Raw genomic sequence first — 15,373 nt, 5'->3', positions numbered from 1 at the left:
CCAAAGCACAAAATGAGCTCTTCCAAACCTGTTCTTAGCCCATGTAAACGAAAAACATTCATTAGCTGGGATTTGCCACTTAGCACTTATTTACAAACCTTGAGAGAACAAGAGACAGAAAAGTACAACCAGCCTTGGCAGGTTTCATAACGGTATTGTTGATAAAAAGGGTCTTTACAGATGCTGTATGATAACGAGATGTCTAACTGCCTACAAACAGGCTCAGACTCATCACTGAATGAGATTTTCAGGAAACAAGCTATCCAAAACAAGTCTCCATTTTTCCCTGCAAGAGACTGGAACACCACAGAATGGAGTCCATTAAGGTGTTTCAACAAAAGCCTAAGACACTGGATGACAAAAGACAAAGTTTCTCCACTCTGGGATGCCCGATCAAAAATGCGTATGAGTGAGAGGGAGAGGTCGGGTTAGAAAGTGACATGGAGAAGAGATATTTCAGGGATTGGTGGGCAGACATGGAAGCTGACAATGAGAATCATTCTTCTCTCACAAAGGCTAACTGCAGGAGAGAGAGTCTGTTGCCACATTTACTGACCAGGAATCTGCTGTCAGTGATAAGGTAATGAAAACTGAATGGGTTGGCAGCCCGCTACCATGACTATTAGGGGTAACGACAAAAGAACATTCAGAAAGGGAAGCTTATATGTATATGTCATATATTGGCAGCATAACATATGCAGGAAGTATATCCTAATTATGTACCAGACTCCTATGATGGAGAGGGACACCTAATATAGGGATGGATGCCTCTAATTAGAGATGCTTGGTCTAGCACCCATGATCTGTAACTCTGCTTTGAAACAGATGGATTGGTCCTCAGTACCAGAAATACTGCTGTGGAAGCCAGTGCTGTAGGATTTCAGAGAGGGGACTTAGCTCATCTCCATAAGGGAGGTGAAGGAGATCTGAAACATTTCCAACTCTACGTGTTGGGACACAGCCCTGGAGATCAGAATTAAGAAGCCAGGCTCAATGGTCTACTAACTTCTCTGGTAAACTCAGTAGGCTGACAGCTCTCAGAAATCTTGGACAGCTGTGGGCAAATCCAGATTGGTGCTACCAATTTCAGATTTTTCTGAGACTGTCCAAAACACATTCTCTGTTCCCAGAATACTCCTCTCATATGAGCACTGGCAGCATTATCCAGTGGTGAAGTAGGGACCTCCAGTTTTGAGCAATTAAGAGAGATTTATTTGCACCTACCCTGGACCAAAGGTTTTGAGGACCTGCAGACTGCCCATTTATCTAGGACACACTTCTTATTAAGTTAAGCAAACATTTTTCCCCTCTGCTCAGCACTGGTGAGGCCACACCTGGAGTACTGTGTCCAGTCCGGGCTCCACAATACAGAAGAGATATGGAGTTACTGGAGTGAGTCCAATGAAGGGCCACTAAGATGATTACGGGCCTGGAGCATCTGTCATATGAGGAAAGGCTGAGAAAGCTGGGACTGTTTAACCTAGAGAAGAGAAGGCTCATGGAGGATCTTATCAGTGTGCATAAGCATCTCAAGGGAAGCTGTGAAGTCGACAGAGCCAGACTCTTTTCAGTGGTGCCCAGTGGCAGGACAAGAGACAGTGGGCACAAACTAAAATACAGGAGGTTCCGTCTGAATCTAAGGAAAGTCTTTTTTACCGTGAGGGTGACTAAGCTCTGGAACAGGCTGCCCAAAGTGTCTCCATCCTTGGAGATATTCAAGAGCCCTCTGGACACAGTCCTGGGCAATCTGATCTAGGTGAACCTAGCAGGGGGCTTGGACTAGATGATCTCCAGAGGTTCCTTCCAATTTCAATCACTCTGTGATTCTGTTTGCTTTTGTGAAATGACAGCACTTACACTATGGATTTCTAGAGGGAGTACAATTCTTACAAAAGATGCATTTTAAGAAACCATCAGTGAGGAATCCCCATTTGAGAAAACACACCAGCATGACTAGATGATAAAAATTACAGATGAAATAGGAATGAACACTTTGCAGAAAGGACTTCGGACTTCTGAACTTACCACACTGTTGAAAGAAACAGAAACAGTGTTGGGCTTGCTCACTTTATATTCTCCTCTGGCACAGAGGAGGCAGGACAGAGTATGAGCATGCCCATACTGACTCTGGCTGGGGGAGTGAATTTTCTCAGCTTCAGTGACAGTGTGTATAACCTGGTCATAGCGTGAAATTTATGAGGGGACCGTTTCTGGAAGATATAATTCTTAGTTTCTTCCCTATTTGATAATGCCAGCCATACCCATGTTATATCAGATCTCTAGTCAAAATTTGCTGCTCCTTAGGCCTGGTCTGTCTAATTTAAACAGATATTTCTTCTCCACCACTGAAGTTCATATAGCACCTATTTTCCAATTCACTTGAAAATAGTTCCTCTACCAAAGAAAAAGTGCTGAGAATTTTTCTCTTGTCTAAATTGTAACTTAGTATAACACATGACTGGTATAAAACCACTTTTTGCTGTCCTCAACAATTAAGATTTGTATACTTAGTTTTACTGTTTCTATAAGTCTATCACGAAACCATGCAACAGAAGCTCTGAATTACAGGGAGAGATACAGACAAGTATTGTAACTGATAACTTCTTTGTAAATACATACCTTAGTATAGATTTCACTGATAATGTTTTTGTGGGACAATAAGGAAGGCATATTTTCTGAGTACCCTATAAAGGAAAAAAAACTAGGAGACATTACAGGACATATTGACATTTCCCATGCATTTAAATATGAATATTAATAAAAGCAAGAAAGTAAAAAGCAAAGATCAAGACAGTCCTAGTTTTATTTAGCCATAGTTACTGATGGTTTTGGAAGGGGGAGGAAGGGGGGGAGGGAAGGGGGGAGGAGGGTGCAAAATTATTTTTTTGCTTAGTTTAGACTACTCTACCTGTGGAAATTAAAGAGAAAACTAGCACTACTACTTTGGGCATTACGAGGGCTGCTGAAATTAGTAGATACTACAAACTATTTCTCATCATCAAAAAGGTGAACCATACATCTACACTAAAGAGTTTTAAATCATTTCCTCACATAAAAGGTCATTATGAAGAGCTAATAAAAAAAACATTTTAAAATATTAGTGATTCTAATATCACACTTGGCTATTTTCTTAAAGTTGTACAGAAAAAAAAATCCTAAAAGCACTATAAAATCATTGCATAAATTGATGGCAGGACATAATCAAGAACAATTTTGGCAACATTTCTAAAAATAAAGATGTGTTGCACGTAAGGACAAACAAATTCGGCATCACAGATTTCTGTAAGAAAGCTTAGTTTAGTTTCATCTCCTATCGTAACAATTACATGTTTTTATTATATAAAATGAAAAATATATACCAAATACTGAAAATACAATGAAGGAAAAAATGAAGTCAATGAGGAGAAATTTATCCAAAACAAAAAGCAAACAAAAAAAGTCAGAGAAGCAATAAGTATTTGTTCCTTACTGTTTTTCTCCAAAGAATTGAACGATATTGAGGAACACGCTGGTTATTTTGGTCAGAGAGTACAACAGACAGAAAGAAAGGGTTTTTCTCTGCATCTGTACCTACATAATTTTGATGAACTGTTAGGAAAAAAACAAGAAATTATATCAAATGTAAAGAAGACACGTACACACAAACGTGTGTGTATATATATATATGCACACATATATACATGCATATATACATACATATACACATATACGCAGACGCACACACACACACACATATATATATAAAAAGATAAGAGACTGGTATGGCCCTCAAGGCCAAGAGGGGGGTCAAAACCTCCCCTTTTGGTAGCAGGGAACCATTACATTGGTTCAGCTCCTTACAACTCAGCCTAAAGCCTCTGTCTTTAGGCTAAAAATATATGAAACATGAACTCATTTTCTGTACAGGACAGAAGAATTATTAACACTAAACTAGTACCATACTTTTTCACATTTAAATAATTGCAGTTCAAAGCTACATTGCATTTTCACTAAACAAGTCTTCAATCCATTTCTAAAAAGATAATTACCTTTTCCTAGAAAATATTTGAAATACCATCTTGTATGATACTCTGGGTTTTCCAGATGCACATCCGTTCTGTGCCATGTACCTGGAGTGTAGTCAGTATTCTGAAACAGATTTGGGAGACTATTAAATTAAAAGGTGAATGAAAATGGAGTACATTATTCAGACAAAGACCATTGAAGAGTAGCTGATTCACCAGAATCAATTTTAGCCTTATACTCTACATTTTAAAAAGCAAAGAATTATTCTGAAGTCAGTTGCAATGCAGCTGAAATTAAAACTTCTTACACTGTATCTCATGTGAGGTTTTTTTTTTTTTTTTAATAACTGCAGTCTTTTCCTTTTGTGCCACTGTTATGCATAACAGCTTAATATTCCACCAAAAAGGAGATGTTTGAATTAGGATTTGAAATAAATATCTGTAGTTTTAAAACTTAAAAATAAGTAAACTGATAAACAGAATTCTGCCTCCAGATTTTATTTGCTGTTCTTCCCAAAATAATCTTCAAGGACTCCTTGCTACATCAGACCATGCTTCTGGAAGTTCTCCAGTGTTGTTTCAGGACTGGCTGGTTAAGCTAAATTCCCAAGTGTCCCTCAAGGCCTTTTCCATTAAGAGTTAACATAGCAATAGCAATTACTAAAAAGCCATTCTCCATAGCCATTCACCTTGTGGCCGTTCATCACCCACACAGAGAACCCTTCTGTGATGCAGGCTTAATCAACTTTTGAACTGCATGAAACTGAACTAAAAAGACAGTGTACGGAACATGACCTCACAGTGCATGAATGCAGAATAGTTAGCTTTCTTTAACTCTGCACTCAACAATACTGATGCGAATAAATAATCAATAATAGTTTAATAGTAACACTGGGTTATTACAAGTTTGCTCAGGCCTTAACACATACTTCCCTAATAAGTGAATTTGATAAACATAAGGATCGAAGAATGATGACTCAAATCAGAATTTCTTTGTTGGTTACTTCATTAAATGATACCTTCAAACTAACTAATTCTGTGGGAATTTCTGCCATCTGCCAACTAACAATAATCATGAAGAGCTATATCCCTACAAGGAGCTAATTTTTAGGCCACTTCTTTATGCTACTCCCTGCAATGCCAGTCCACAGACCAGGTAACACAAGGGTCTCTTTACAAGCATGGAGGAAATTACATACCCAAGATATAGATCCATAAAAACCAGTCCACTAAAAAGAGCTGCCTAAGCTACTCAGTAAAAAATGCAAAGTGGCGGAAGAGACTCCAGCCCCATGCCTTTTTGAAAATTAATCTCTTCTTCTATATGAAATACGTTCTGAAAACAGGCATTTAAGCCAGCATCCCCTCACAAAATACAACCAGAAGGAAAAGTAGTAATGTCTTCCCTTTTTACCAGATCATTAGTGGTTACAGCACTGGTGAGATGTGGAAGCTTTACTCCTTCCTTGAATTAGGGAATAGACTCTACTTCAACCTTTCTCCTCCCTTTCTCTTCCCTCTCAGATACAGCTGCACAGTGGAGATAGAGCTCTCAATTCTTCCTGTTATAACAGCTATACTAGGTACAAAATACTTAAACATTAACCAGAGCAGATATGGATACACAGGTCTTCTGCATCTTGAATGTCTGAACATGCTTTACATGAAATCATTTGAATATTTAATAGAAAAGCAAAACAGCTACAATATGCTTTTAGACCTGTAACTTCTGTTTTGTGTTATCATTTCATACTAATTTTTCCTTCACTGTGTATTTTGAAACATTAATGTCAATTACTGTATTTTGGACTAAATATTCAATGAGGAGGAGTCCTGAAATTTAAGGCATTTGTTTAAAAGGCAAAATTAAAACAAGCGTTTTCTCAAAAATGGTGATACATAGCTTTTGAATGTGTCCAGCTTGAATATGCAGACACAAATTAAAAGTCAGGAAAACAAATCTCATAAAATATTTATGTTTTAGAAATACATCTAATTTTGCATGAGCTGCATTTATTCAGAATGACCTATACAAAAGTTATGACTAAGTGCCTTTCCTTACCATTCTCTTAAACAAAAAATTTTCAGATTAAATTCATACATCTTAAAAGACATTTTTACACTTATTTCTTTGATATGACTGTGAGGTCTACTTTCTTCAAATATTAAGAAGATAATTGCAGTTGAAGATGTTTTACAAAGGAAGATTATCTTTTTTTTTTTTCTTTTTTTTTTCTCTCCTAATAGAAACGTAAGCATCCCTGGAGTGGGCAGAGGGAACATTATGAGTTTAACAGCACAGGAAACCAGAGGGAATGACTCTTACAGGCTCCACTCAGCTTCTTCATTTCATATCTAACAAGAAGCATAACTGCCACAAGACTGCTGAGGGAAAAAAAGAAGCTATAACCTCGTAACACCGAGGAACAAACCTGAAAGCCCAAAGGTCGGCTTGAACATAATAGCATCACCAGGAGAGCAACGTGAAGTGTTGAACCGGAGACTGCAAAGATTACTCAGAGGATATGTATTTTTCTTGTAATATTATCAGGTGAGCAAAATGCTACTGAAACTAAAGGAATTATCAGCTTTTCCCTTAAAAAAAATAAATTGTTCAGATTACATACTCTTGAAAGAAGATCTAATCTAGACTTGGGGAAAAGAAACCCCTCCAACCCCCTCCCTGTTAGATTCTTACAGTCTCATATTATTTATCATTTTTCAAGATTGCTTCACTGGCAATTGACTGTAAATAAATCTTTCAGTTGTGAATAGCAACTGAAGCTGACTTATTTTTTCAGCTTCCTATGAGTATTTTTAAACACTTACCTCATCAGAGGTGCCATTTTCCACACGGAATCGTCCAGCTCTCTGAATGGCTCCATCAGCATCACTAGATATAAGCTGTAAGAGAGTTTAAGTTAAAGGTTCTAATTTCAAAAATATCCGTATGGTCAGTAACCAAAGCTCTCTATGGTTTCTCCTTCTTCCAGGCATTATATGATAGCCCACAGGGATGGGACCAGCACAGCCATTATCAGTCTGAATACAGATTTGGAATGACCTGATTATAACTTTAAGGATGCATGAAGGGGAGAGCCATTTGCTCTTTTGGTACATACCGGCACTAACTAGAAGTCCTCCTGTTTCAGCTTCTGGCTGCACCAACAGGCAAAATGCCTACAGAGGGATTTCAGCATGGAAAATACGATTCTTCTAAACAATTATCAAATAAACAAATATTGAAGTTCTCCACTACTACTCCAATATGTTGCAACAGAAGAACCAGAAGCAAGCAGTGCAATCTGCTCCTCACATTGTTAGATGCAAATGGTAAACAATGGGCATGGTTAACCATTCATGGCCTAGATTCGTTCTCTTTCCAGAAATTCATCTTGAAGATTGCTCCTTTCAAAACAATGGGTTTTACAGACATCCTGATGCCAGTCCAATCAGACTTGCTGAGCCTAAACTGCACCTTGTGGGCAGTTTTGATGAGACTAGCAGTCTTTTATTGCATTTTATATACTGATGCTTTCAGGAGATGGATAGCAGCAAGAATCTCCAAACATAATTGTCAGTGACGACACTGAACAACATAAGGTAGAGGAGATTCCTAGTCTGCTTCTAACATTAATATCATAAATAATCCAACGTTAATATCCAACATCATTAGCCAAATATGGCTAATTTCCAGTTGAAGATTTCAACACATTTGGCACCCTCATGAATATTCTGGAAAATCTGCCTGTTCTTTTTATAAGTGAATCCAGAGATTCACAGAATACTGAGACTCTCTTTGTTCTCAAAAAAACTTTCAAAAAGTCAGTAAAATATAGGATAATGTCATTTCAACAATATTGCTGTGTTCAACAATATTGCTTAGGATTCATACAACAGAAGATCGGGAAGAGAATGTGTTTTTTCCTCAAAGATCAGCTGCCAATGACATTTCATATTACTTCTCTCAACACTGCAAAAAATGAGACTGTCACATACTATATCAAACTTAAGAAATGGGATCTGAACAACAATAATGTAATCATAATCATTCCTGGCCTCCTGCTAGCAGCCCATGTTATTTTAGGATAATACTTTCTCCCTTTATTTGGTGGAAGACTTCTCACAACGTTTTCAAGTTCTCTTCATCCCTCACTTTGAAGGGATCGGAGGCTATGTCAGGAATAAACTAACATGGCAAAGACTCCAAAAGATCCTGGTGCCTCGTATGAACTGTAAAATAGATGATTCGGACAACTGGTCATACTACGCCAATGAAGAAGACATTCCTATGAAAATGTTTAGGGTAGAGACAAAATAATTAGGTTGTAATAAAAAAAATAAGGCGGAAGTAAAGGAGCAATTGGGATGATGCTATGGAAAATATTAAGGGGAAAACGTTCAATTAAATAGTTAGAAATTTGAAAGTGCATCAAACCTCTTTATATGTTTGTACCTCAAAAGATAAAAAGACATACTTTTATAAAATACAAGCAGAATTTTAAGAAAGACCAATCAAAAGACAAGACCAGTTGTATGAGTTTACTGTGAATTTATATTTATCAGTAACTTTTCTTTTTCCAGCAAAAGAACGTAAGTACCAGTAGTAAGTGTCTCTTAATGCATAGCAGTTCACTTGCTTTTTTGATTAACACCAAACCTAACACATGGAATGTATGGAAAGAAAAGAAAGCACGTGGTTTTCTTGCAATACAACTTCCAGAAACTAAGCCATCAATTTATACCAAAAGTGCATATATTGATTAATACGCTATCCAAGAACTTCAAATTACAACAATAGCTAATAGGACATTAGTGATTTCTTCTTATAGTAACAGAGCTAGGCTTCAGTTTCTTTACCTCTCCCCACTTTGGTTTTCCTGTAGTAAGTTTATATATATTTCATTATGGCCTTATATGCAGAGTCACATTATTTCAGCTGCTGACACATTGCTAATTTTTACAGTGGAGAAAAAATTTCTCTGTGAGAAAAATGAAATGTTAACTTCATCTTTCAATTTGAAGAAAATACAGAATAAACTGACAGATTTTAGGGAACAAACATTTTTCAATATCCTTATTTTGCCTAGTTCTTTTAATTTTAAACCCTCTCCCGCTATTCAGAGGCATGTGCACACACACACAAACACAAATATGTACACGCATGACCATGCACACAGTTTTCAACTCACATCACCACCAATACTTTATCAAATACAATCCTAATATTTTGCATTCTTCAGGTTATAGGAAGAAAAAAAAAGGCTCAATTTCAATCTTTCTGAATAATCTAGAAATAAATACAAAAATCTGGGGTTATTTATATAACACTTTCCAGCACGATAAGATGAAAGATTCATAAACAGGGCAGTAAAAAGATTTCCTAGAACAGGTTTTCTCAAACTACTCTGAACTCTTTATTACGCTATAATTTTGCAGCCCATCTTAGAAAGCACATTTTCCAAACTAATTCCAGTCTTTTACCTGGAAATTAAAAGAAAGGGATTTGAGCTCTGCATTATAATCTGTTAAAATTACAGGATGGGCTGTGTAAACTTACCAGCTCCACAGATCCATAATGCTTTCTGCTAAACTCTCCACGTCTGCAACCCAGATCTTCAGAGACGGAGCTAGAACAGAAAAGTTTCATTAGTACACATAGTCAGCTAGCCTTAGAGCTCCTGCAACACTGTACACTACCATTGACGAAAGTAATACACTGCAAACCTTGTTCAGCATGAATAAGCTCGTTATCGCAAGGAACATTTCTTACAACATGAACAACCTCTAGCAGCCATTGCAGTTTGGCTTTCATATTACTCTCAAATAGAAAGCAATGTCTGTGCCCTGATTGAAAGTCAAAGCCATGATTAAATTAAATATTTAGTTATGATGTGATCAGCTCAGAGTTCCAAAGCGGATGGTGGCTTATAATTGCATTTGAGATCTCCATTTAATCTAAGGGAACGGAAGCCTGCAGTAAACTTAATGCCTTGAGCAGAACAACTGCACTATGTTCAATAAGCTCACTCTTGGTATGTTACTACCACTTTTATTGGAGAGTCTTTATTTAGCCTACACACAGAGAGAAACTAAACAAGTAATTATTTTAATTCAAAAGTGTAAGGAAAGAACTGCATTTCCTAGATTTCCCCCCACCCCTAACCTTAACAAAGCTAAAACTGGTAAGCAAGCAAAAAGGAAGCCTAGAATGCAAGGTTCAAAATCCCCATGCGTTAGCATATATAATCTCATACAGTCATGTCACATTAAGTACATCAACATGTGCTTCTTGAGGTCAAAAAGATGGCAAATATCTCCTCTAACTATAAACACTGAGCTTCCCATATTTGAAATGGGGATACACACGTTAAAATACAAGCTAAACAAAAATTTGGGTGCAAATTTAACATAAATCTTGATTACCCGGCCTATGCCATGGCTAGTAGCTCAATCATTCTATCACATTCCAAACTTACAGCCCACCATCAAGTCAGCAGTAATGAAAATAAAGCAGTTTATTTTTAATGAAAGTAAAAAAAAACAAAAAACCACAGACCAACAATATGGGATTTTTTTTTTTGCTATAAATTGTAGCATTACAACAATAAACAGAAGAAATATTTAAATTTTAATGCAACACCCTTATATTTGCTTCTTGCCTTTAGGGGACACCATGACACTAGACTCTGAATTATTTTAACTTTCAGACAACTTTTCTTTTTGGACTTTCATTTAAAGGTACTTAGAATTTACTAAATATGATTCATATTTCTGAGTTCTGTCCATTTGGACTCAATGCCTTTACGCAAGTAAGAGCAATACAAACAAGATAGACCTAATAAAATTTTAAAACTCACCAAATTAATTCCAATATTTGGTTCCAGTATGTAGATCATGCAGGAAGCATAAGGCCATGACACTAGTAGTCATTTTAGATGACCCTCACAGTGAAGCAGGAATGTTGGCAGCTGTAATAACAGAGCTGCCTTTCTAGCTTTATGTGAATACAACCTTCAGAGGCCATTAACACTTTTGATAATTCATACCACCATACTTTCTTTGTCACATCCCTTTCAGCCAGACAGCGTGCTGCACAAATGCAGCTATACTGCTTCCAAAGCAAGAAATGACCCACACAGCCAGTCTGGTCCCCAAAGGCAGCAAAGCCTTACTCTGTGTTCTGACAGCTATGTGGACATATACATACATGCTCCAATAGGAGTAATAAAAGTGATTTGAGGAAAATCAACTGCAAGAACTGAGGTAAAACCACACTGAACGTGATTTTTAAAAGCTCCAAAACAATCACACATTTGGAAGCATTACCACCTGAACACAAATGCAATAATTTAAGATTTTAGCTTTTGGTTGCCCGCACAGTGAATTTAGGTTTGACTGAGGACAGTTATTATCTTAACTTTCCTGAGAATCATGGTGAAATACCTTCCAGGATATTCCTATATGAAGAATCTGCACAGTAGTAAAAGTTCCTGTGTTCTAAGATATACAGGAAATTTGGCTGAAGCTTCAAGGAACAAATGGAATGCATCATTTGCAATGCATCTTAAGGCACTGTGTTTTGTAGAATTTTTCACTTTTACAGAAAAAACAGGTAATCACAAAAGTGCTAGCATTTTCTTTGTGTGCGACTTTTGCTCTACATAATTCATTTTTGTGGCTAGGTGTGCTAGTTGCCTTGGAAACCACTCTAAAAGCAATTTTGGTCGATGAACATTTGTCACTGACAGTACTGGTGGCAGAATTTTAAGGAAGCAGTGGTCAAGATTGATTTTGCTGTTGCTGAGCTCTGAAATTTTAAGTTCAGTCTTTGATTAAGTGAAGAAGTATACGTAGGATGACAATCTAAGGAGCAGGTGGAAAACCCAACAACAATTACTAGCACAATAAATCTTTTCAAGTCTTGGGAAAGTCAGGACACTTTTATGGGTCAAGTCTGGACAATCTCAATACAAATTATAAAGTCACCACAAAGAGTATTGCTGGCCTACTGTGCTCTGAATGGAACCATCTTCATGAAAGGTAAAAAAGAATGAAGTGATATCCATGCTTCCCTTGCAAGGTGAACCCATGAGACTCCATTCTAATCCAAAGAGCTAAGATCTGCCCTTCTAAGGACACAGAGGTTCCTAAATGGGATGGGATGCAGTATATCCAGCGAACGATGCAGAGGAGAACACCAACAGCAAGTGAGTTTAATGAGGAGAAATAATATATTTTCTTAGACCACATAATATAGATGGAAAACGCAGACAAGCTTAGAAAAGGCATAAAGAAGAGCCTGTGTGCCTGAAAAGTTTATGTTCTTATCTTCTCCACAAACAATATTCAAGTAATTTAAGGAAATTTTCTCACCACAAACGATGCCCCTTTGGTATCAAAGGCATTTTTCAGATACTGCTCTCTCTATTTAAAAAACAGAAGTTTCTCCAAAGCAACAAATGCATTACAAAGACCTGACAGTGGCAGAGATTAGCAAATCATTTTACTATGCATATCTGCCAGCAAGGAACATCTAATCATCATTTAATGGACCTATAACACACGCTCTATTTTTTCAGGACTATTTCAAAGTATTTGAAATGATGCTACATCTTAACTCACTGAGACTAAGATGTTCTCCTGCCTCAATCAAAAGTATCTCAATTTGTTAACTTTGAAGATGTGATATAAGACACAGTCATTTTATGGAAACTGAGGTACATGAATTGTTATTACCATCTTCATTTGATTTGGTAGCAAGGGTGATGTCAACACCTACTGCCATGCTTCTGTGGTTATAAATTAGATAATTCCTTTTCTTTAGTCAAAGACACTTCTCATATTGAGGAGGGGTAATAAACTAAATTAGCTCCAGTTTGACAAGCTTATACACTCCCAATAATGAACTGATATAATTTTTAAACTTTTTATTCCTATAAAAACAATAATGGAGAAATTAAAATAAAATTAATGTAGCGCAACAACATTTTTGAAAATAGATATGTAAACACAATCATGTAGCCCATGATCAAATACATGTACAATACAGATTGCAAACTGTAATAACTGCTGCTCAATAAAGTTATGCTTAGAACAGCAAAGATGTTCTCTAACACAACATGTGCAAAAGAAAGATGCAATTTTAATAGCTTTAAGCCAGAACAGGATTAAAAAAAAAGAAGAAAGAAAGAATCTCCACATACACCATTACAAACACAGATGGGCAAATTAATAACAATTTTCCAACAGAATTTTAATATTAACATCTTGTCCATCTTGGTCTTGATTTAAAGTATCTAAAACATACCCAACTTTTAAACACACTAGCAGTCCTTTTCAAATCAGTATTATACATAAAAGTTAGCCTCACCTACATACCAAGCAATTAAAAGCAGAATCTTGCACCAATATAAATGCTGCATAAACAACCTTTAGAAAGCTAGGCATTTTAGCTTAAACTTATGCAAAGACCAGATTTACATTATCACTCAATTTGCATAAATCTACATATTCCCCAGCGAACTCTAGACTGTGTGCCTCTTTGGCTGTCCCTTCTTAGCTACCACCTAGATCTTTACTCATCTCTTTGACATATCATATCTAACTTATAAACATCCTGCTGTTACTATTAACCGTCTTTACTTATTTTCTTCACTGGATTACATCCTTTCTCAGTCCTGACCCGGTCTACATTAGAAAAACATTATTGCTCTAGTTACGCCAATTTTAAGAGTAATTTTTGTCATATTAGGGTGAACTACCAGCATTGAAATACTTACATTAGTTTAGCAATGGCTCAGACAAGTTTGGCTCAATAATTTAGAATTTACTTATAATGCAAAACTGTTTTAGTACAGATGAGCTATACTAAAACAATGATGAGATGATTCCAATAAAAAAAAAAAACAGTTTTAATACATTTTTACAGTACCTAGGATACACTCCACCTCTCTCCCCCATTTGTTTGGAAACATAGGTACTGTTGTATAAATGGGTGGTAACAAGGAAGAGAAGTTCCTACAAGCTTTAACAGTTTTGAAAGTTACAGAATCACAGAATCGCTGAGGTTGGAAGGGACTTCTGGAGATCATCTAGTCCAACCGACTACCAAGTCCAACCAAGATCATCTAGTCCAACCAAGTCAAAGCAGAAAGTAAATTTGCACATATCTGGTAATCTAAACTTAAGCATGCGTTTTTAAGATCCTACTGTCAAGTCAGAAGTTTTTTATTCCTAAAATTTCACACTGGAAAACATTTCATTTGGCGGGGGAGGGGTTTAGCAGGAAGGGCTGAGTGTGCAAACGGCTCCTGTATGACCACGGCAACAGAGCCTGTACGCCTCTTCGGCTTCCCCTTACCACCTAGGTCTGTACTCGTCAACCCCTCAACATACCATATCAGTTAATCTGTTTTCATAGAGGATGCGGACAAAGTCACAAGCACGCTAAAATAATCAGGTAATTCCACAGTTACTACATCAGCGATGTCTGCTTGTACCAGCAAAACGTTGAAAAGGCTGCAAAATCGGTCAGAAGACACTGTTCTGGCTCTGTCCACGCCACCTACAGCAACCCCAGACGGAGGCGACCGCAGCGCCGGGACACCTACCGCTCCGCGGCCCGACGGCCACCCCTCCCCTCCCCTCCGCGCCGGGAACCCCGGGGGCTGCCGGGCCCAGTCGGCCGCGGCCTGCCGGCGGGGCCCCCGCGCCCGCCGGCGCCTCGCCCGCTACGAGCGGAGCGCCGCCTCTCCGCTGCTGACAGCGCGAGCCCGCGCCGCGCCCCGGCCCCCGCCTCCGGTACCGCTGGGTGAGGCTGAGGAGCCGGGTGGAGGCCGCCTCTGCGCTGCTCAGCTCCATGCGGGCGGCGGAGCGCAGGGGTCGCCCCTTCGGCGTCGCTGCCGCGGCTCTGTCCCGCGCGGGGGAGGCGGCGGGGGCTCCGCGCGCACATCCCGCTGCCCCGGCGCACAGCCCCGCGCGCCCGCCCCGCCCCGGAGCCACTCAGGTGCCGCGCCGCCGCCGGGGCTCGCCGGGAGCTGTAGTCCGGGCCGCGGGCAGGCGGCCCGCCGGCAGGCGGCCCGCCCTGCGCAGCCGGCGGCAGAGCCCCGAGGGGAGTGCGGGACAAACGGCTCGCCTGGGCACGGCCCCGCGCCCCTCCGAGCGAAGGGCCGCAGCCGGCGCCGCCCTGGGGGGCCGCCCCGGCGAGCGCTCACTCGGTAAATGCTCCTGTGGAATTGTTATCTCATAACTGGTTGCTATTTAATTGGAGAAAACGCTAATGGAAACCTTCCCCACAGCAATACCCTTTGCAAGGTTTCCACACACCTGTAGTCTCTGCTGCATCCTGGAACTCATGCTTAGTGCTA

At 38.9% G+C, this 15,373-nt stretch overlaps 1 protein-coding gene across 8 annotated transcripts in view; it reads right to left on the bottom strand.

The window, feature by feature from the left end:
* The window catches only part of GARNL3 (GTPase activating Rap/RanGAP domain like 3), a 64,355-nt gene that overhangs the window by 43,686 nt on the left and 5,296 nt on the right, over positions 1 to 15,373 (bottom strand). For 2 of the 8 annotated variants that reach the window (XM_067309222.1, XM_067309224.1), the window contains exons 1-6: positions 14,812 to 14,957; positions 9,565 to 9,634; positions 6,834 to 6,908; positions 4,029 to 4,128; positions 3,470 to 3,588; positions 2,620 to 2,684 (exon numbers count right to left, since the gene is read on the bottom strand). In XM_067309222.1, the coding sequence (XP_067165323.1) occupies positions 2,620 to 2,684; positions 3,470 to 3,588; positions 4,029 to 4,128; positions 6,834 to 6,908; positions 9,565 to 9,634; positions 14,812 to 14,867 (485 nt within the window). In that variant the 5' untranslated portion in view covers positions 14,868 to 14,957. Of the gene's footprint in view, positions 1 to 2,619; positions 2,685 to 3,469; positions 3,589 to 4,028; positions 4,129 to 6,833; positions 6,909 to 7,126; positions 7,182 to 9,564; positions 9,635 to 14,402; positions 14,453 to 14,811; positions 14,958 to 15,373 lie in introns of those variants that run through there. The other 6 variants (XM_067309220.1, XM_067309221.1, XM_067309225.1 and 3 more) reach the window with 5 other exon arrangements.

Source organism: Apteryx mantelli, chromosome 21 (genome assembly GCF_036417845.1).
Source record: "Apteryx mantelli isolate bAptMan1 chromosome 21, bAptMan1.hap1, whole genome shotgun sequence".
In the NCBI taxonomy this organism is placed as follows: domain Eukaryota; kingdom Metazoa; phylum Chordata; class Aves; order Apterygiformes; family Apterygidae; genus Apteryx; species Apteryx mantelli.
The sequence above is the reverse complement of the archived record's forward strand: the minus strand, read 5'-3'. Positions and strand labels throughout refer to the sequence as shown.